The sequence below is a fragment of the Mesocricetus auratus genome, unplaced genomic scaffold (genome assembly GCF_017639785.1).
Source record: "Mesocricetus auratus isolate SY011 unplaced genomic scaffold, BCM_Maur_2.0 Super-Scaffold_100011, whole genome shotgun sequence".
Lineage (NCBI taxonomy): Eukaryota > Metazoa > Chordata > Mammalia > Rodentia > Cricetidae > Mesocricetus > Mesocricetus auratus.
This window is the reverse complement of record NW_024429195.1, coordinates 67,840,702-67,861,481: the sequence shown is the minus strand read 5'-3', so window position 1 is coordinate 67,861,481 and position 20,780 is coordinate 67,840,702. Positions and strand designations below refer to the sequence as shown.

The window sequence follows — 20,780 nt, the reverse complement described above, 5'->3', positions numbered from 1 at the left end:
ACTGTGAGTCCAACACCGGCAGGACTGCACGTCTCAAAACAAAACAAAGTGATAAAGTAAAGTCACTCTCCTCTCACAGATCTCTTTTGTAAGTAAAAGTAACACTTGTGATCAGTTTGCACTTACAACTTCTCGGCTTACAATGGGGGTTTATGTCAACCAACCTGCCATAAGCTGAACATGTGCTTAGTACTCCCAAGCCCCAAGAACACCCTCCTATAGCGCCACAGTACACTATAGACAGAGTCCTTTGCTTCTCGATTATGTTGCCGACAAGGATCTGTGTTCACAGGCACTGCCCAGTGCCAACAGGATTAGCCTGAGAATATTGTCATCTTGAGAGAAGATTAAAATCCAGAGCTCCAAGTTCAGTTTCTGCTAAATGCCTGTCGCTTCGCAGCATTGTAAATTTGACCCATCCTAAAGCCAGGGACCAAATGCATAGTGACACACCACACAAAATGTGTGAACTCACCATCCAGTTCATCACAATGACAGAGTATAGCAAGTGACACTCTCCCCCTTAGTTACTGACAAAATGTTGATGCTTCTCAAGTAAGTCTAATCTTTCTAAAAATAAGGGAAATGTTTTAATATGCAATTAATTAAGAAGACAATGTTTAAGGGGACAGGACTATATCACAGTTGGTAGAGTGCTTGCCTAGCATACACAAAGGCCTAGGTTTAGACCCCAGCCCCACATAAACCATGTGTAGTGGTACCCAACGGTTAACCCAGTTTTGGGGAAGTAGAAGCAGGACAATCAAAACCAGCCTGGCTACAAATTAATGTGAGTTTGAGGCCAAGAGTGGATACAAGAGGCCCTGTTTCTTCTTTTCTTTCTTTCTTTTTAAAATAGTACTTAAAATTTTTTATTTATTTTATTTGTATGAGCTTTGTCTGAATGTATATTCCTGGTGCCTGAAGAGGCCATATGTGGGTGTTGGATCCCTTAGGAATGGAGTTACAGGCAGTAACTGCTATGTGAGTGCTAGGAATTAAACCAGGCAGGGCAGTGGTGGCACACGCCTTTATTCCCAGCACTCGGGAGGCAGAGGCAGGTGGATTGCTGTGAGTTCGAGGCCGGGCTGGACCGATAGTCTTCAAAACAATACAGAGAAACCCTGTCTCATAAAACCAAAAAAAAAAACAAAAAAACAAAAGGAATTAAACCCAGGTTTTCTGCTAGAGCAGTCAGTGCTCTTAACTGCCGAGCCCCTTCTGCTTTTCTTTTTTTAAAGACTGTTTTCTTTTAAATGTAATATTTTGTTGTTTAAAACATTTATATAGTGTATTTTGACAATGTACACCACCCACTTCCCCTAACTACTCTTAGATCCACTCCTCACCTTCCATCTTTCCACCCACAGTTTTGTGTTGTTTTTTGTTTTGTTTTTGTTTTTGTTTTTGTTTTTGTTAGATTTTAAATAACCCATCTCGACTATATACTCACGGATTTCTTCTGTCCATATACTCATGGATCAGTGGCAATCTACTGGACTGTGATCAGCCTACCAAGGGCCACACTAATAAAGCAAAATCATTTTTCCAGCTTCAGAAATCATTAACTGTCAAGCTCTTCGGTTAGGAAAGGGGCCTTGGAACCCCTACCCCTCCATACTGGGATGCTGACTGGTTTGATTTGGAGCAGATCTTGTTCAACCACAGCTACTGTGATCTGATGAGTCCAACAGTTCTGTCTCATCTAGAGGATATGAGACCATTTCTGTTTTCTGAGAGAAAGAAAGAGAAGAGAGAGAGAGAGAGAGACAGAGACAGAGACAAGAGAGAGAGAGAGAGGAAAGAAGGAAAGGAAAGGAATGGAAAGGAAAGGGAAGGGAACGGGAGGGGAGGGGAGGGGAGGGGAGGGAAGGAAAAACAAAAAGAATGGTGGGTCACTGAATGTATCAGTAACAGTGGTTGAACAGACTAAAGCATTGTGTTTTCTCTGTAGACACCACCTTACAGAAAGAAAGTCAGGAAGGAAATCCACCCCCAAGCCAGAGTCAGGAACCTCTGAAACCCATGGAGAATGTATCACGGCCCATTCATAATCCATTAGTTTTAAAAACTAACTTTGAAGAAGAGGAGGAGGAAGAAGAGGAACAAAATGGTTAGTACCCCTTTTCTTGGATTACAGTACACATGTAAAAACCCACAGTATTTTCTATATGCTCCTCAGCTATTAGAGGCTTAGACTGAAATATATATCTTGTTGATCTTGTTGAGAAAATACTAATATTATTAACGAAATGAATTGTGTTTTGTAATTTATTCTCTGTCTGCACATGTTTATGCTGCTTTGGACTAAGAGGTTTTGTTGTGTGATGGCTGGGATACATATGTCATGATTAAGTGCATGTACTTACAGACATACAGATAGACTCATAAGCTACAACTGTTGTGACACTGATGTACATACATCTATTTCTCATGACATTTACTCCTTTGAGATTTAAGGATCCAGGGAATAGCTTGTAATTGATAAAAGACTGTTGGTCACCCATATTATCCATGATATTTTGTAGAGAAGTATGGACAGAATTAGTACCCATATGTTCTGCATCATGGTCCTTCCCTATCCTCATACATCCTCACAGCACAGTGGACCCATTCAGATAAACTTCGATGAACACCGGAAAATGCAAATTTACTTTGTCTCTGCCCCGTATCTTTCTGTGGGTACCAACTGCCGTAGCTTCTGTGCTTAGGAATGCACAGGGTTCTTCACTGTTCTTTTTGTCAGGGATCATCTCTTCCTCTCTTGTGCTCACATGCTCTACCATACATCATCTCAGTGAGTCTGTGCTGTCAGCTTCTCCTTTTAGGACACAGAACACAGAATATATAATTTCTCTTTGATGATTCTTTCAAATACTAAACACGGAGGCATTTGGAAATACAAGCTTGTACTTTTTATTTTTTTTACTTCAAGCATTAGATGAAGAACAGTCCATCCATGAAAACAATATTTGGGATTTTTCTTTCTGATTTATAAATTTTCAGATTATTTGGATTTGGGACAATTTAATTTAAAAAAAATATATCCTATAGATGCTTCTAGTTTATGGACAAAGACACCCGAAGAGATTGAAGAGAAAAGAGCAATAAAGGAGATGTGTTACAAATCTGGTAAGAAATCAAACATTTATGGGCTTTCTTAAGATTGACAGGCTCCCCATGCTAACCATTCTCTTCTCACGGGAGTTTAGGTGAATACTATAGATTCCATGCTCCTCCAGACGCTTCGTCATCAAAAAGCGTAGCTCCTACAGTGGAAAAGGAGTTAGAAAAGCCTTTGGAAAATGGCAGTGAATTGCAAGAAGGTAAGAAACGAGACACTAATATTCAAGCTGACGTGTAAGTGATACTTTGTGTGTAGACCCTGATTTGTTTTGTACAGAGCACACCAGATCAGGATTAAATGATAAATTATGCATCTGTTTTGGGAGTGAGGAGGAAGCTTTTTACTGGATGACCCAAATTTCCCATGAAAGGCTACTGTTAAGAGGTACAGGCAACTCTCACTCCACACAAGAATTCTGTAAATAATTTGCCTTTCTGTGTCTGCAGAACATCTCTCTGTGTAATGGGACTTGCTCTTTTGTTCTGAATGGAAAGTGTCACCCAGATCAGTATGGACAAAATAAGGTGGCAAAATGATGTCAGTAGCAGAATAACAGTCTGTCTATTGAATGAATGTCTTTTGTGTATCAAGCAATTTTAAGGCAGTTTGGACGGGAAGCCCTAGGCTCTTTCTTTCATGATGCATTTCCTTTAAGCAGGTCTGAGTTTTCTCCTGGTCAGCACCTTGTCTTTGAAGGCTAGAGAAAGAGCATTCATTGTATTGTGTATAGAAAAGCGGGACCTTGAAGAAAAGTTCACAAGCATTTAAAGTTTATGTAGGCTCCCTGGTTTCAGAGTGAGCTTGTGTACATATTGTAGTGGTAGAAAGAGAGTTTAATTGCTCCTGATACTCTAGAGGGCAGGAAGGAGGGAGGACACACAGAGAGAGGAGCTAGCAGAGAGAAGGCAGAGCAAAGAAAAGAAACGAAGAAGCCGAGAATGGTCGGATGGATACAGAGCAGAGCATCTGTACTCCTCCCCTCTGCATGTGGCAAGCTGTTTAAACGGCTGGCAGAAGGTGGCAGCAATAGACCATCCGAAGGGGGAGCAGACTGGAGCCTGTGCTAACCAGATGCCAGAAACCTTAAAACAAGCATAAACAAAAGACAACGCTACCATTCAAATCTAAAAATGGAAGATTATAAAACAAACGATGTATACAGGTGTCTACATATAAATATTGCCTTGTGGTGCTGTCAAAAAGTTAATTACTGAACTCCCTGTTCACTTAGATCAGTGGCTCTCAACTGTCTAATGTGATCCTTTAACACAGTTCCTCGTGTTACGATAATCCCCAGTCAGAAGATTATTTTTGTTGTTGATTTATAACTGCAATTTTGATACTGCTAGGAATTGTATTGTAAATATCCGTGTTTTCTGGTGGCATTGGGTGACTCCTGTGAAAATGCCATTTGACCCCAAAAGAGTCATGACCCACAGGTTGAGAACTGCTGACTTAGACAGTAAATGTAAATACTTTAGTACTTCTGGGGTTTTACTTACTATCAGAGTAATTATGAACACTGCCATCACTATTTTCTGGACTGTGGCAAGTGAAGGTAAGATGCCCTCACTCTTACATAACCATAGCACAATAACACTGTTTTTGTTTATGCCGCCCCAAACTTCACCAGCTACCCACTGGTATCCACAAAGTGAATTCACTCTTTCTTGTATACTAATCCAGAAGCTCATACTTCTTTAGGTTACTGTGTCTCTTCTCATTCTGATGCCACAGCTTATTTTCAAAGTAGATTTATTTGGATATATACAATGAAAACTCAGAATAATTAAAGTATCAAGTATCAGTAATATGACTTTACTGTTTGCTAAATTAATCAAGAAGTGGCAGAAACAAAAGAAATATTTCAAGTTTATTACAATAAAACACCAAATAAACTAAAGAAATTACCCTCACATAGTAGTGTAAGACTGTTTATACCTCACATTGTCATTTCGTTACTAATCCAAATAGGATGACAAACTTCTGCTCTTTTATCATTTACAAAATTAGCATGAAATAAATGTGCTTATATATTGTTCACCAGATCACTAATCAAATCATGTGTTTATTAATGTTTAAGCTACTTAGCCATCACTGTGAATTCTATTTCAATCTTATTTATAATGTAAAGGTTGCTGGAGTGACTTTTTATTTCTCCCATTGTAGGGGATGGTCTTACAGTTCCAACAAAGTTTAGCCTTTTTGAAAGGCCAGGTGAGGCAAAGACATCATTGGATAGGAAACCAAGGACTGACATTGCTGCTTTTGAAAACGGAGGTAAGCTAGATGTTTCCGAATATGTTATGTTGTGCCCAAATTCTGAACCCCAAAGTTACCAAGAGGCCCTTTTCTATGCAAAAGCAGAGTCTTTTACTGCAGTTGTTTAACGAGCTAACCCCATTAGCTCGGGCCTTTCATCCATTCACCAAGTTGGATGGCTGGAGAAAGACCCCTAGAAACCATGAGGCAGGGATTTTAAAGGGCAGCATAAGGGGAGTGTCTAGGGGTATGAAACAGTCTCAGGATTGGTGCACTTCCAGGTTTGGGTGACCTGCCCTGTATTGATTGGTTAGCTGGTTGTTATGGCCCATAGGCCCTCCCAGTGTGGCTGCTATGCTCTGCACATCATTGTTGTGCACTTGTCCATAAAGCATGCCCAGAGCCGTAAAGCACAGCCCTGCCAGCTAACTTCTGATTGGTTCCTTGTCATGATGTGGCAGGTTTCTGACCTCCTAGTAACCAGGACAGGAGTGGCAAGGTCATTCAAGCACATGTTAGCCTGTCATGGCTGCTAAAGCAGCAGGGGTGGGGTGGGAGGGAACTGGCGGTGGGTGGGGGGAACGTGGTCACTACAATTACTTTCAGAACTAAGTTTTCACCCTTGATTTTTTTCTATTTCCTGTTTGATACAAGATTTTATTTGGAGATACATCATAAAATAAGATGTCATGAAAGGTTGGCACCTTATGGGATCCTGTCTTTGAGGGCCTTTACTTGGAACCAGCCAACTTGCCCAGTCTGTACCTGAGGTGGGGGTAGGGGGGTGGAGGGTGGATTGAGAAAAGACTCAAAGAAGAAGACAGAAACACAGTATAGAGTCAGGTGGTCAATTCAGTGAATACTGAACTCCCCAGGTTTATTCTTCAACATTCTTAAATACCCCAACCAGAAGGGGACTTGGCAGAAGACTTCTATTATCATGTATAAGAATCAAACAGACTCTCTTTCCTTAATCCTTCAAGCATTTGGTAACCACACCTGTTATCTGGCCTTGAGGGTCAAGAGTAAACACACCCAAGTCCAAGTCTGTTGTTATTTAGATAAGACATCCACTAGTAAGGCCAAAACACCCAGCAGTAACCAAGCCTTAGTTAGATAAGACATCCACTAGTAAGGCCAAAACACCCAGCAGTAACCAAGCCTTAGTTAGATAAGACATCCACTAGTAAGGCCAAAACACCCAGCAGTAACCAAGCCTTAGTTAGATAAGACATCCACTAGTAAGGCCAAAACACCCAGCAGTAACAGTAACCAAGCCTTAGTTAGATAAGACATCCACTAGTAAGGCCAAAACACCCAGCAGTAACAGTAACCAAGCCTTAGACTACTTAGGTCTTTTGACTTAATAAGGTCAGTTTTTAACTCTGGCCTCGAGGCATGATGAAGCAGAGCCATTTTATGGGCCCCGACAGCATCTGTACCAAATGCTGGGAACTTACACTCCATGTACAGGGCAAGACATTCCAGTTTCCATTTCATTATGAGAAATCTGGCATGGCTGTGTGCATGTTCAACTTCAGTTATAATTCAGATATTAAGCACATGCAGTAATGTGCTAATAGATCCAAGTGCAGGGAAGGGGGTTAATAAAAGCTTGGAGAAAATTATGACAGTTATGTTTGAGTATATATGTTTCATTTACTCCAAGATTATCTTTGTTTATCATAGCTTAAATATTTTAAGACTATACTGCTTATTAGCATATGGGGAAAATCTATCCTCTGTTAGAGATATTAATTTCTTGAGAAAATGTAGACACCTTTTTTTGATACAGAGAAAAGACTGAGAGGAAGAATATATGTCAAAGATGAAAGGAGGCTGAGAAAAGTGCCAATAGGTACCAGCAAGACTGCAGCATGTTGGAAATGCTCTCCACAAGCCTCACTTTCACCTGCTTCTAGCCTTTCCTTCTGTCTACCTTCCGCCCGTGTGCTAATTTGATCCTTTCCTCTTCTCCCCCCCTTCCTCTTTCCTCTTCACTGTGTCTGCAGTAGACCCATGGCATCATTGGTTACTTTGAAGCAACAAGTCCCAGCTCTAGTGAGAGAAAGAGCAAAGTTTGCATTTTATACTTTGGCAAAACATTACGAAACTGTTTCGTATTTTGTTTGGGAAAAAGTTATTTTCAGTCATTGACACCCTAACCCTTTCATGTAAAACATTAGCATTCTTCATATGTATTTCTTGCTTTCTTGAGACTTAGGAAATATGAGAAACAGCATTGCACTTTCATTATTCTTTCTAATAATACCGCGAATAACCACCAGTTTAACAGCAATACCAAAGGACATTAAACCTCTCAGTCTCCTGGGAGACTGGCCTCCTGACATAGTGAGTCTTGTTGATTCTCCAGCTATCATAATATTCTTTGTTCAATTACAAACATCCCTAGGGTGTCTGCACATACTAAATTCACCATTTGATTCTTTTAAGTAGCTTATAGAACATCTTGAGAGGAAAATGGTAAATGTAAAGTTACAGTTGTAGCTAGTGAGTTCATACTTACTTTAAACATATGAAGCATTGTTTTTTAATTTTACCATTTTAAATGTCTTCTTGAACTTTAAATTTAGTGAATTTGAGGTATATAGCTTGGAGAAAAATTCACATTCATACCCATCTGTATAGACATATATATTTTTTTTATGAACTCATTGGCTACCTTGACATCGTCTTTTGTGAAGTTGCTCTGTTATATACCAATGCCACTTAAATCAGCTTTTTATTACCAGTCACTAATGGATTAACAAAGGCGATGATGTCTGCCCCCACAGTTTAGTTTTACATTTTTAATTACTATTTAAATGGAAATGTCCAGTTTGGGCTCCTTCAGTTAGAGTATTTTAGTTTAGTATTTAAGTTGAATTGTATGAGACATATCCACATCGTTGACTGTTGCAGTAACTCTTAGACATTGCTGTAATTTTTTAATATATACATGTAATTTTCATACGTATACATCCATATGTATATAAGGAGATAGTACATATAAGCATTTACGTGCACCTATTTAAAACACTATATATGGATGCATTTCTTTCTTAACACACCCACACACACACACACACACACACACACACACCAGAGGGGGGTGAGGTGGGGAGAAAGAATTCCCATTATTTGCAGTAGCTGTAAAGATGGCATGAACACTGAATGAGCAAATATTAAACTGTCTGTATTTTCAGAGAGTAGACAGACTCCAGAAGCATTAAGTGACTCTGCTCAGGCTCGTCACTAGGCAGGTGCCAGTGTTAGGATTCAGATCCCTTGCAGCTTCCCTTGCATTAGAGAGATGGCAGGCTGCTGTGCTGTCCTTCTGAAAGTCCCATTCTGTGCCTTATCTCTGCATGAAAACACAAGCAAGAATGCTGAAGCCCATCACCTCGCTGGACCTCATTAAGGAATGTGTGCAGCTGAGAATTCAAATTCTCACACTCTGTGTGGTGTTTGTGAAAAGTACCAGCAGTACCAATAATAGACTTCGTTTCCAGCTTGTGGCTATCCGTCCCTTAAATTTAGCTTATCTGTTGGATAGCTTGTAATACCTCATTGTCATTTTAATTCACATTTCCCCGATTATTAATGACATTGAACACATTTTCATGGCCTTACTGTCTACCTCGACTTCTCTTTTGCCTAGTTGTTCTATCTCAATACCATTTAAACTTCGCTTTTTTTTTTATGAGTTACTCTAGATACAACTGGAATCCTCCTGCTGACCTGAAGTCTTGCTTGCTAGTGCTTCCTCTTTGCCCCCTTTAAATATAATTCTACCTTCTCTGTGACCTTTTAAAGAATTCCCCACCTAAAAATTCTGAATCTTTTCTTTTTTTGTAATAGGCTTGCTATTATTTTTTCCTACCTTGCCTTTTTATAATGCTTAGATCATTTTCAATTTCCTCTGGTTTTGATAAATGTGTTTCCTAGTACACCTTCTTAGCTTTAATTAGATGCTGGACATTGCAAGGAAAACACTACAGAATGTCTGCCTGAAGTTGCTTTCTCATGGGAAGCTCCGTGGGCAGCAAGGGAGCCTGCTGCACCATGTGAAAGGGACATACTGGTTGACCTATTGTTTGTCCTTTCTTTCAAGTAACAGTGGTCATCCCAAAGACGAGACCATCCCTCCTAAGACATAATCTTTCTGGCTTTTAACTGAGAGCTCATTGAACTAGTCATTAAGATCTCTCTGCCCTAGGGGAGGCTCCCACTCCAGACTGTGCCTCCCAGATAGTACAGGACTACTGAAATTTCTGACTAGGGTTTGAGGCTCTCAAGGCTATTTTTTTCCAATGGTACTTTTTTATTCTTTGAGTATTCCATTCGTGCATATACCACCTCTTTGTAAATTCTACCCTTATTGGCTCCCTTCCAGTTCCTTTCCGTTTGCCTGTACCATCTTTCCCCTCCTAGCTTCATGTGCCCTTTCTAAACATGCAGAGTCCACTTGGTCTCCTTGTATGTACATGGGTGTAGGAGTCTTTTGGAGCATAGGTAGCCTCTCTAGGATCACCTCTCTGAAGAAAACTCCCTCCCTCTACCTCAGCAGCTTTCACTTTCCTATAGTTCTTTGTCTAGGGATGGGACTTGATGAGTTCCTCTTCTGTCCATGCTGGCATTTTGGTTGGCCTGATCTTATGCAGGTCTTGGGCATGCAGTCACAGCTTCTGTGAGTTAGTGTGTGTGTGTGTGTGTGTGTGTGTGTGTGTGTGTGTGTGTGTGGTTGTGTGTGTGTAATGGTACTGCCATGCCAGGCAAATATTGTTTTGCTGCAGACATCCACTACCTCTGCCTTTCACAATCTGCCTTCCTGCTTTTACATGGTGATCACTGAGCCTTTTGGGTTGAGGGAGTGTGGTACAGATGCCATCTTCTGAGTTGGGCACTCTATCATCTCTTATTTTTTCCATGTCAACTACTTGTGAGCCTCTATATTCACCTCCATCTACTGAAACACACACACACAAACACACACACACACACACACGCACACGTGCATGTGTGCGCACGCAAGATGGGAGCTATAGACAGGAAAATACATGTATGTACATATAAACACATCGCACACACAAATGGTTATTTATTTATTTTAAATTTATTTTTATTTTATGCACACATTTGTCTGTGTGAGGGCATCAGATCTTGAAGTTACAGACAGTTGTAAGCTGCCATGTGGATTCTGGGAATTGAACACAGGCCCTCTGGAAGAGCAACCAATGCTCTTAACCACCAAGCCACATCTCCAGCTTGAAGATAGTTACCTAAAACAAATAATTTTTTTTGCTCAGTAGAACAAATTGCGTGTTGAATGAACTATGAATCTTATTTGTAGTATTTAAAGCTAATATGTATATTTACATTGAAAAAATATAGAAGACTTTTAAGGAAAGCATAACTGTTTTCGTGTATCTGGAGATTTTACATGAAGGACAAGTTACATTTACTATGAATATCTCTGAAGATCTCTATGTTAGAGGGAAGTTAATTTTGTTGAACATGTGAATTTTCTTGCAATTGTCTATATGTAAGCTTACATACTGGCCGCATAAATAACATAGCTAATACACATGCACTAACCTAAGCATCTGTGATAGAATATGTATTGATACGAGAATAGAATGATCTGAGACATGTTTAAACAAAAGTGGATATCAGAGATAGTATATCATTCCTCTATTGAAAAGTAGTCATGTGTATCTTGTCACCATTGCTACCCCTGACTGGAATATTTTTTTTCAGGAGGTGACTGCTATGCTCCGCAAAGGATCATATTTCTTGGAGTGGATGAAAGTGAAGCATTAGCTGAAGTAAAAGAAATCACCTCAAAATGTTCAAATGTCAAAGGTAATGAACCATGTTATAAAACTGACCCATCTGTACTTTGGGTAGATAAATTAAATGGACATCTTAGATGTTATGGAAACCAAATGTAATCAAAAAGGTAATATGATGAAAAGCACTGAATAGGACACCAGAGCCCCAAGGCTCTGAACTGGCTGTGCGCTTAATTGTTTTAAGTTTTATAGCCTGTTTCCTAGCGTGGAAAGTTCATCTGTTGGACTGTGACATTCCAAGGAGGAGTTGTTCAGATGTACAGTTATTGGGCCCCTTAAATGGCAATACCAAGACCTTTCAATTTTTAAATTTTTTTTTAGCAACTTAAAACAGAGTGACTGAATCTGCTTAGAAACATTGTTCATGAACATTTTGAAGAGACTCATTCTTATGTTGACATACCCATTATATAATAATTGCATAACAACACCTGTGAACATTCCAGTGACACAGTCAATGTCTGCTCGAGAGCCCCATACTACTCTGTCCTGCAGCTGGGCACGCTGTGGTGGACAGGCGAGCAGGAAAAGACATCTGTGTCAAGTCATTTAGTGAAAAATTATATGTAAATCTGTCTCGTATTCAAAGTTAACTTTTCCCCCTAATCCATCACAGAAATTCTTGGGGGGAAACCCCCAACTGTATTAACTTGGAGATCACTAGCTAGCTATGTACAAGTGCCTAGATTTAATTGTAATTAATGAACGTTCTAAATTCAGCATTTCAACTGCAGTAGCCCCCACACCAAGTGGTAAAAAGACACACATGGCTGCTGGCTATTATGTGGAGTGGCACAGATTGAGACCATTTTCATAAGTGTGGAGAGATTATTGGCTAGTCCCTCTGCCGAGCACAGAGCAAATGAGCGTGGTCCTATTGAAATTGTCTTGAGAACCTAAATGAGCATATTCCCTGTAAAATATACAGTTTACTGAAAAATTTCAAGATGTCGAAACACAGAAATCCCACTTGTGCATTGAAATGATAGCTATAGTTTTCAGAGTTTTTAAAGTTTTATCAGTACTTGAGGGACAGTGTGGCAATTAGATAATTTTAAACGTGCATTCTAGAAAATGACACACATATATAGTAGGTGTGCCCATCTGAAGTGTTTCTTTTACTAATATTGACATATTTATAATGTTTTATTTATTTTTATTTTGTAATTTTATATGTATGGGTGTTTTGCCTACATGCATGTCTGTGTACTCTTTACATGCAGGACTCACTGAAGTCAGGAGAGGGCATTGGATCCCTTGAACTGGAGTTAGAGACACTTTGAAACTGCCCTATGGGTGCTGGGAATTGAACCTGAGACCTCTGGTAGAGCAGTAGTAGGTGTTCTCAATGGCTGAGCTATCTCTCCAGCCCCCTAATATTCACATTTTATTTTCTTAATTTGCTTTAGAAGAAAGCAAGGACAGTCTACATCCAAAGCGCCCCCTAACTACTCGCCTAGTCCCTGCAACACACGTATTAAATGCTACTGAGAACATCAGCGTCAAGTGCAGAGAGAACCCCTCCTCAAGTAAGACACTGCTTCTGTCACTTTCAGACCTTGCATTCTGTTGTCTTAGTATGGGTGTAGCTTTCTTATTTTCAATAAAATCTGAAAAAGGAAAGGAAAGGAAGAAGCGTGGTTTGAAAATTCTGCCATTTGAAGTAGTAAACGAACAATATTTTCCTTCTAAATCCAGGGTATAGATTGTGATAGGCCCTAGTGAATTACATCCACCAGTTTAAGGTACATATTAGCATAAAAGTAAGCTGCCAGTGCAGGAAGGGCATTGGCACAGCATGTTAGTTTTTGCCCATCGTGGAACATACCGGCAGCTTTGCAATTGTTCTGGATCAGTTTTCTCTGTTTGGCTTCTCCTGGGCATTTGGTGCTCTGAGCTGCTTCTTTGATGGAATCTGCCTTGTTCATTCTCTCCTTCTCCTTGTTCCTTGTTTCATTTGCTGAACTCGTGCTAATATTCTTAGCTCTCAGGCCCCGAAAGAGAACCACAATAACTTCCCTCAGGAAACTCATGTTAATAGTACTTGTTAGAATTTTGGATGTTGGAATCTGAGGTGTGGGAGTTTGCGAGTGAGGTATGGGGAGGAGGCAAAGATTCTGAGGGCTTAACACTAAAGCTAAGTTTGGGAGCTAAGGAAAACACAGGCTCTTCAGCCTGCTAAGGAGAGCTATGTAGTCTGTACACTGATGCTCACTTTCCTTGTAGTCATTTGTGAATAGCAGAATATTTCTACAAAACTGGCTTAAGAATCTCTGAAAACTATTCCTTAGAAAGCCTTGAAAACTGAGAATGCATGCAGACTTTTTGACATGCGTGTATCCACACGACATGTGAGACGAATATGACAGGAGGCTTACACTTTCTTGTAGTCAGCTTTGTTCCAACAAACTATCTGTGTACTCAAGAGTGAAGCACTTTAAAAAGGACAAGGTGACATTCATTAAAAGTGCTTTGTGTATTAACCTAACTCACTGAGAAGTAGCAGTATAAAGTACAAAGAGATTTATTTTGAAGATCATGAGTATGATCTTAAAATAGCATTATGTGGAGATTCGTAATTATGATTGGAGTGCACTTTTCTGTTATTTTAAGGAGCCCATGCATTCCTTTGGAGAACAACAAAAAACATTGTTAAAGGAAAGCAATTTATTGAAGTTTTTTTTCTCTCATTAGTGTATTTCCAAAAGGGAATATTTTTTGACACTTAAGAACCAGTCATTCTTTGTTCTAAAAGCTAGTTTTAGAGTGGCACACTTTTGCTTGACGTGAGAATGCACAGATGGGTAATTATCACCTCAGTCATTTTCAGATAAAAGCATCTCTTAAAAACTGTAAAAATTTGTATCTTCTCCAAGTGAATGATGTCCAGCCAGTGAGGAAGCCTCATTTTAAAGGTGTGAAGAAAAGAAAATGGATTTATGATGAACCAAAGAACTTTCCTGGCTCTGGAATGCGGAGAGGTAGAATATCCAAGTGTTTGATATTTCTAATTATGATTTTCATAGAGATTAAATATTAAATATTTCCCACTGCAAGGAAAAATGATTGCCATATAACTTGAAGTCTACTTTAAAGGTTAACCCAACTCTTCTCTGAATGCCATTCTTTAGCTTAGACTTTCTTCTATTTTGCTTCCCCATGCTTCACACGCTGTGCATTTTTATGAATGAAAGTCTGACTTGTTTCATCCCTCATCTCTACCCTTTTGATTTACAGCAGGACACACCCCAAATCCCAAACATAAAATGAGTTACCATCACCATAATAAGAACCGAAATGCTGAGAACGCCTCCTATATGCATGTCCAAAGAGATTCAGTAAGGACTGTCACACTGAACACCCCTCCCAGAAGCAGGCCCACAAGTGGGTCCTACAACAAAGATGATGTCAACAAGGAACCCAAACTCAACCTCTGTCCAGGTGAGGTTCTCTACTGATGTGGTTGGCTCTCAATTGCACTTTGCCTTAGTGTAGCATTTCCCATGGAAAACTGATCTCCACGCCTCCTCTCACTGCTTTTCCTGGACCAGCATCATTGTAACATCTTCGATACTAACTGTCCCTGAGGAGACATGCACATGATTTAAAGGACATGGAAGAATACTCATGCTGGGTGCTGATGAGGTGACACCGTACCTCCTTAGAGATTTCCTCCACACACTGCACTTTGTTCACCCTGGGTAGTTCTATTTTACTAGGGAGGATTATTCTTACGTGGTTGACATTTTCTTGTTCCACTAAGTGCACTGTTCAATTATGACTGTCAGATTACCGCCCTGTCTTTTCTTGAGGACATCATGATTACTTTCTGAAAGGGTTGGTTTGAGGGTTAACTGCAATATTTCTGACAACCTCTCAACTCTCCCACCATGCCCTTCTAAATCGTTTCATTATGGAAGGGGAAAAGGCATCGTGTATGTCAGGAAGTACACGGCCACAGGGGAGAATTTCTTTTTCTTCCTGCTTTAGATGAATTTCGCTCTTTTGAAGTTGGGTTTTAGTTCTCTTGATTTAACAAAATGTCATTCAGTTCTCTGTAATCCACATTCTGGCTTTGTATTCACAGTGTAGTTTGTGAGTTCCACTAGTCAAGAACTTCAGGAAATGTAGGCAAAGATTCTGTCTGTCTTTAACAATTTAAGTAGATGCTTCTTTTTAATTGTTTTAGAATATAATGGTGTATGGATGTGTATAGAAAATGAGAATGCACTGAGAAGAAACTTGTTAATTGTATTGCCAAACTATTATGCTATGTATTATTTTTTTCTGTAATACTGTGGTAGCTATGAAAACAATGCACACTAGCACAATGTGTTGCCAAAGTGTAGATGTGTGTGAACTGGATGTGCCAGCAACTATATTGGACTCTCCTGTGCCTCATTCATGCAAATATCAACACACACACACACACACACACACACACACACACACACACACACAAACGACGCAACAAAGAAAATCCTTGATAGTATTATGAGTCAAACTCTGAGACCCATAGATGTAGGCAATATCCCTGAGAATGCAATCTAACAGTGATAAGGAGTAGACAAAAGCATGTCTTTATAGACAATTTACTCTCTCTCTCTCTCTCTCTCTCTCTCTCTCTCTCTCTCTGTGTGTGTGTGTGTGTGTGTGTGTGTGTGTGTATGTGCATGTGTGTATGTATGCACCTGCTCTGGCTTCCTGGGGCCTCAAGTTCACCATTTCTGTAGTCAGTGTTTTCATAGAGGACACTTCCTGGAAGTCTTTAAAATAAAGTTTAAAAATATTTGCACAGTGGGTAATGTATTGTCTGAAACATTGATTTTCTTTTATGTTTTTAAGATTGCGTAATATAATTATATCATCTCTCCCATCTCTTTCCTCCTTCCAAGTCCCACCCCCATACACACCCCTCTTTGCTCTCTTTCAAATTCCTGGCTTCTCCAGACATTCTTAAAAATGTCATGGAACAAAGTTGGTGAAATACTGTATCCAGACCCAGTTCTGTCTTCTAAACTAAGCTCATGGGATAGAGCCTTATTTAAGGAAATGAAGAGTAAATTAATAGATCAGTAACCATGCTTGCTGATCACTTAAATGGGCTTAATAAACTCACTTGTATCTCTATTGACTTAGTTTTCAAATGGTAGAGGAAACAAGTGGAGGATAATTCTTGCTGCTGAGATATTTATGGATTTGAAATGCTCTTGGAATATAATTGTTGAATTCAGCAATATTTATTTGCTAGCAGTCTTCTTTTTTATTTTCTCAGATAAGCATATGTCCACATCATATAATGGTTCAGCTTGGCGAAGAAGAATTCCTTTTTCAAAAACATATTCAAAAACGGAAAAGATATATCCAGGTAAGCACTCACTGGTGACTTTTAGTGTGCCATGTAGTCCTGGAAATAAATTACAAGTTCTTAGGTATTAAAATAAAATGTTTCAAGATCACTTCATTACATATTAGTCCCCTAGCACAGTGGCAATTTAATATTACTTTGCCTCATGGGTTCAGTTTTTCCTCTTTATGTGTTACCAGAAAACCTCTTGATTCTGTTTATTCTTCTCTGGGTTTTTTATTTATCATGTTACACTTTTTTCCTCTCCATCAAACAGAGCAATGTAATAATTGCATATGTTAAGCTATAATATATAAAAGCATATTTGACCTGAATATGAATTGCTGTATTAACCATAGGTAAATGTAGGTTGGTATAGGCTATCAGTCCATGGATTTGATCACCAAAGAGGTTATCAAGTGACTGTATTCTCCCCCTTGTTATACACTTACTCACTAAGGGAGCAAGAATGTTTGGAATCAATCTCAGGTTAGACATTTATAGAGGTCCTGACTACAGGTGGGTCTTTTGCTTAGAAATTCCAGTGAAAACTGCTCCTCAGAAATGAATCTTTCAGAAGAAATAATTCAGATAGGGAACTTATATCTAAACGAATATCCTAGTAATTTTAAAATATTCTGGTTCCATAAGCTCTTATACCAAGGCCTTATAGAAGGTTCATATGAAGACTAGATATTTTCCTTTCTCCAAAGTAAACAGCTTATATGACACTTTTTAAAACCTCATTTGATGTCAACTGTGAATTGGTAACCAGGATTGGTATACATATATATACTGCAGACAACTCCTATCTTGCAAACCAAAGTATGCCGCAAGAGAATGTTGATACAGCATTATTTAACTGACTATTTTTCCTCTTAACTTTGGCTGGACAGTTACATGTGATCAAACACAATTTCAAAGGGAAGAGAGGAGAGAGAAAACAAAAGTGAGGTTATGATGAAAATTCTTGAAGGAACTAGGCATTTCTAAGTTACTGCTTTTCTTGCGATGGTTTCCTTCTGAGAGGGATGCATTTGGAATGTTAAGGATATGTGCTTTACTTTAGTACAGTCAGAGTGGTTAATTTTGTACCTCAGTGGCCCCCAAAACCAAATAGTTAGACTATTTGGGAGATGGAAAAGTACTTCAGAATGTGAGTGCATACCACCTACGTGTAGCACATAATGTTTGCATCCGTGCGGGACTCCATTGTGCTTCAGGTGCAGAGCAGGGGAAAGAGCTCTGGGAAGAATGTCTCAGGGTCATGTGGTTAGAGGAAAGGCAGGCCCGGTCTCACATGAGAGGTTGAAGACAGCTTCTTGAGAATTCTGAGTGTCAAGGTTACATAGGTAGGCATCACACAGTCCTGTGAGGCATCACTGGGAGACAGCCCTTGAGAGAGAGAGAGAGAGAGAGAGAGAGAGACAGAGAGAGAGAGAGAGAGAGAGACAGAGACAGAGAGAGAGAGACAGAGAGAGAGAGAGACAGAGAGACAGAGAGACAGAGAGACAGAGAGACAGAGAGAGACAGAGAGACAGAGAGAGAGAGAGAGAGAGAGAGAGAGAGAGAGAGAGAGAGAGAGAGAGAGAGAGAGAGAGAGAGAGAGAGAGAGAGAGAGAGAGAGAGAGAGAGAGAGAGACCAGAGAGTGAATGCACAGTGTCCTGGTTACAAGTATGGGGATGTATGTACTTTAGGGAGACATGCTTGTTTTGTTGAGCTCTATTGGAGTCAGAGTGGCACCTAGCTGTAATCACAACAGGAGACAGAGACATATGTAGATAGTAGCAGTCCAGCATCCAGGGAGCAAACCTTTGTTCATGGGAGCATAATCTGAGGATCAGGGGCAATGTCATCTCCTGGGAGTTCATTAGAAATGTGGAATCTCTTACATTACCCCTGCTGGGGCAGGGTCCCATCTTAGTAACACGGCCAGGTGACTAGATTGCATGTTAAAGTTTGTGAAACCCTAGGCAGGTTAACTGGCCCAAGACCCAGTTACATCAGCTCTGTCAAAATTATGTATTCTCTCTTTGGCAGCTACCATTCTTCTTGACCCATCCCAGAAACTAGGAACAGCAGCATAAAGATTAGGGAAGGAACAAAACTCTAAGGAAAACCTCTAAAATGGGACTCAGTTATGAAAGGGAAGTGACTTAGAAATGACTGAATTTGTGTACAAAGGTCTATTAACTCAGGAAGAATGGGGACTTACATTTAAGATCTCCATATTGTAAAATACTTTATAAAATGAATAGTATTTTACAAAGTGCAGCTTGATTTTCTTACATGCTTCTGATTGAAAAATTGGTAACTCCCAAGTCCATCCTTTCCAGTTGTTGTTGTCATCCTCAGAAGGAAAAGAGAAAGATTAACTTGTGTTTCTTCCCACACATATTCTTGCTAGGGCACAGAACAGCCATTGTGACATTTCCCAGTGGGCAGATGGATTGCTGGAGGGAAGAAACAGAAAGCACAAGCTGCCACTTGCCCACTCCTCTGAGGCTCAGCAGCTAAGACCAAGGGAATGGAAATGGACCTGGGAGTCTTTTGAGAAAATGTTGCAGGATGCTATGGGTGTAGGGGGAGAGGAGAGGAAAGGGTTGGTTGCCTATGAAGATCTGGGACAAAAGATAAAAGTCTTCCCCTGTGGTCACAGGTCCATCCTGATAGGTACATATCAGAGGGAAAGTGGAAGTACCTATCTTCATATCATAGAATGTTCATTCCATTTATTCTGGGTGACCCCTAAATGCAGACTTATGTGCAGCATTAATTCATTCTCCCCCTAACCCTCCATCTAAAATGCAATGCTTCAAAAGTACTGAGAAGAAATCTAGTAAGCTTTATTGGCATTTTCAAAAACAATAGAACCACTAAGGTTGGTTTTGTTTTTGCCTTTAGATTTCATGGTAACTAACAAAAGAAATATGAATTAGTGGTCCCCCAAATCAAAATGTAAAGAAAATGAAATGTTTTGTGTGTTTTATTATTAGAGCCACGAAGAAATGGGAGTAAGTAAACTTGGAGGTTGAGAGACGAGAAAAATGAGAAAAGAGAAAAGTGCCAGCCATCACCCGATTTACAATCAAAAATGAAAATTCAAAGAATGCGATATTCAAGTACTCCATAGTATATAGTGGATAGCCAACGATGATAAAATGCAATTCTGAAATAAGATGCAGGAAGAACATTGTGCTCTTTCAAAACTGATAAAATGCCAATTGCAAACAGCTGCCTGTTTATTGATGTATGTCTGGGATTCATTCAATACATTACCACAAACACTTAATAAAATTTCAAAGTTTGACAATTAAAATCATTCTTTAATCTTATGCAAGTTAGATTGCATAGAGCAAGGAGTAGAACTGTTTTGGTCTCTGCTGTTTGTGATAGTCTTTGTGGAAAACAATTCTCATTTTCTTTCTTTTACTGAATTTTAGGCAGGGCTCTTAGCAATAACTCAAAAAGCAAACACAAATTCAACAAAGTCCCAGGCTTGCAGTTGGCGATGAATACCTTGGAGGAATTTTCATATAAATACTCTTTGATGTATCAGATAGAGACAAAGTTAGTTTATCATGCAGGGAAGTTGCTGAACAGTATCTTTTAATTGGCAACTGCAAAACCTGTCTGCTGAGGGGGGCTGCACTCAAAACTGAAAAGTGAAGATTTTACTGCTACAAAACAAAACTTATATGATCACAATGAAGCAATAGTTCCCATAAGTATTACTGAAGTTTCAAGGCTTCAGTAACTCCAGAAATGCAGACCCAAGTGAGATGCCAGGCAAGTGGTGTCTCAATCACACACTCAGTTGTCAGAGGCAGGTAGATCTCTGAGTTCAAGGTCTATCTGGTGTACACAGTGTGTTCCATGTCAGTCAGGGCCACACAGTGAGACCCTGTATCAAAAACATAAACATTCAAGTGAAGCATCGCCTGGAAGCTATTTAATAATTACCTTTCCATTTTAGGATTGTGAATTTTGAATAATAAATTTTTACATTAAGTTTTGAAATTTTACTCAAAATTATGCATTTTCAGCATGACTAAAACAAAAACATGGTTAGTTTTCAATTTTAAAGAACAATATTAAGTCAATGTAAGGCTTTTTTTTAATGAAGCGCTCTAGCATTTACACTTCTGTACTAGGATATTTTATATTTTCCCAAGTTTTCTGATTTTG

At 39.4% G+C, this 20,780-nt stretch overlaps 1 protein-coding gene across 3 annotated transcripts in view; it reads left to right on the top strand.

Annotated features, from left to right (window-relative positions):
* Positions 1–19,895, top strand: part of CUNH12orf50 (chromosome unknown C12orf50 homolog) — a 28,779-nt gene extending 8,884 nt beyond the window's left edge. Inside the window, exons 5-14 of one of the 3 annotated variants that reach the window (XM_040754981.1) lie at positions 1,955–2,113; positions 3,007–3,132; positions 3,213–3,326; positions 5,297–5,407; positions 11,150–11,254; positions 12,654–12,773; positions 14,121–14,225; positions 14,485–14,685; positions 16,520–16,612; positions 19,589–19,895. In XM_040754981.1, the coding sequence (XP_040610915.1) occupies positions 1,955–2,113; positions 3,007–3,132; positions 3,213–3,326; positions 5,297–5,407; positions 11,150–11,254; positions 12,654–12,773; positions 14,121–14,225; positions 14,485–14,685; positions 16,520–16,612; positions 19,589–19,614 (1,160 nt within the window). In that variant the 3' untranslated portion in view covers positions 19,615–19,895. Of the gene's footprint in view, positions 1–1,954; positions 2,114–3,006; positions 3,133–3,212; positions 3,327–5,296; positions 5,408–11,149; positions 11,255–12,653; positions 12,774–14,120; positions 14,226–14,481; positions 14,686–16,519; positions 16,613–19,588 lie in introns of all 3 variants that reach the window. The other 2 variants (XM_040754979.1, XM_040754982.1) reach the window with 2 other exon arrangements.
* Positions 19,896–20,780: the final 885 nt, after the last annotated feature.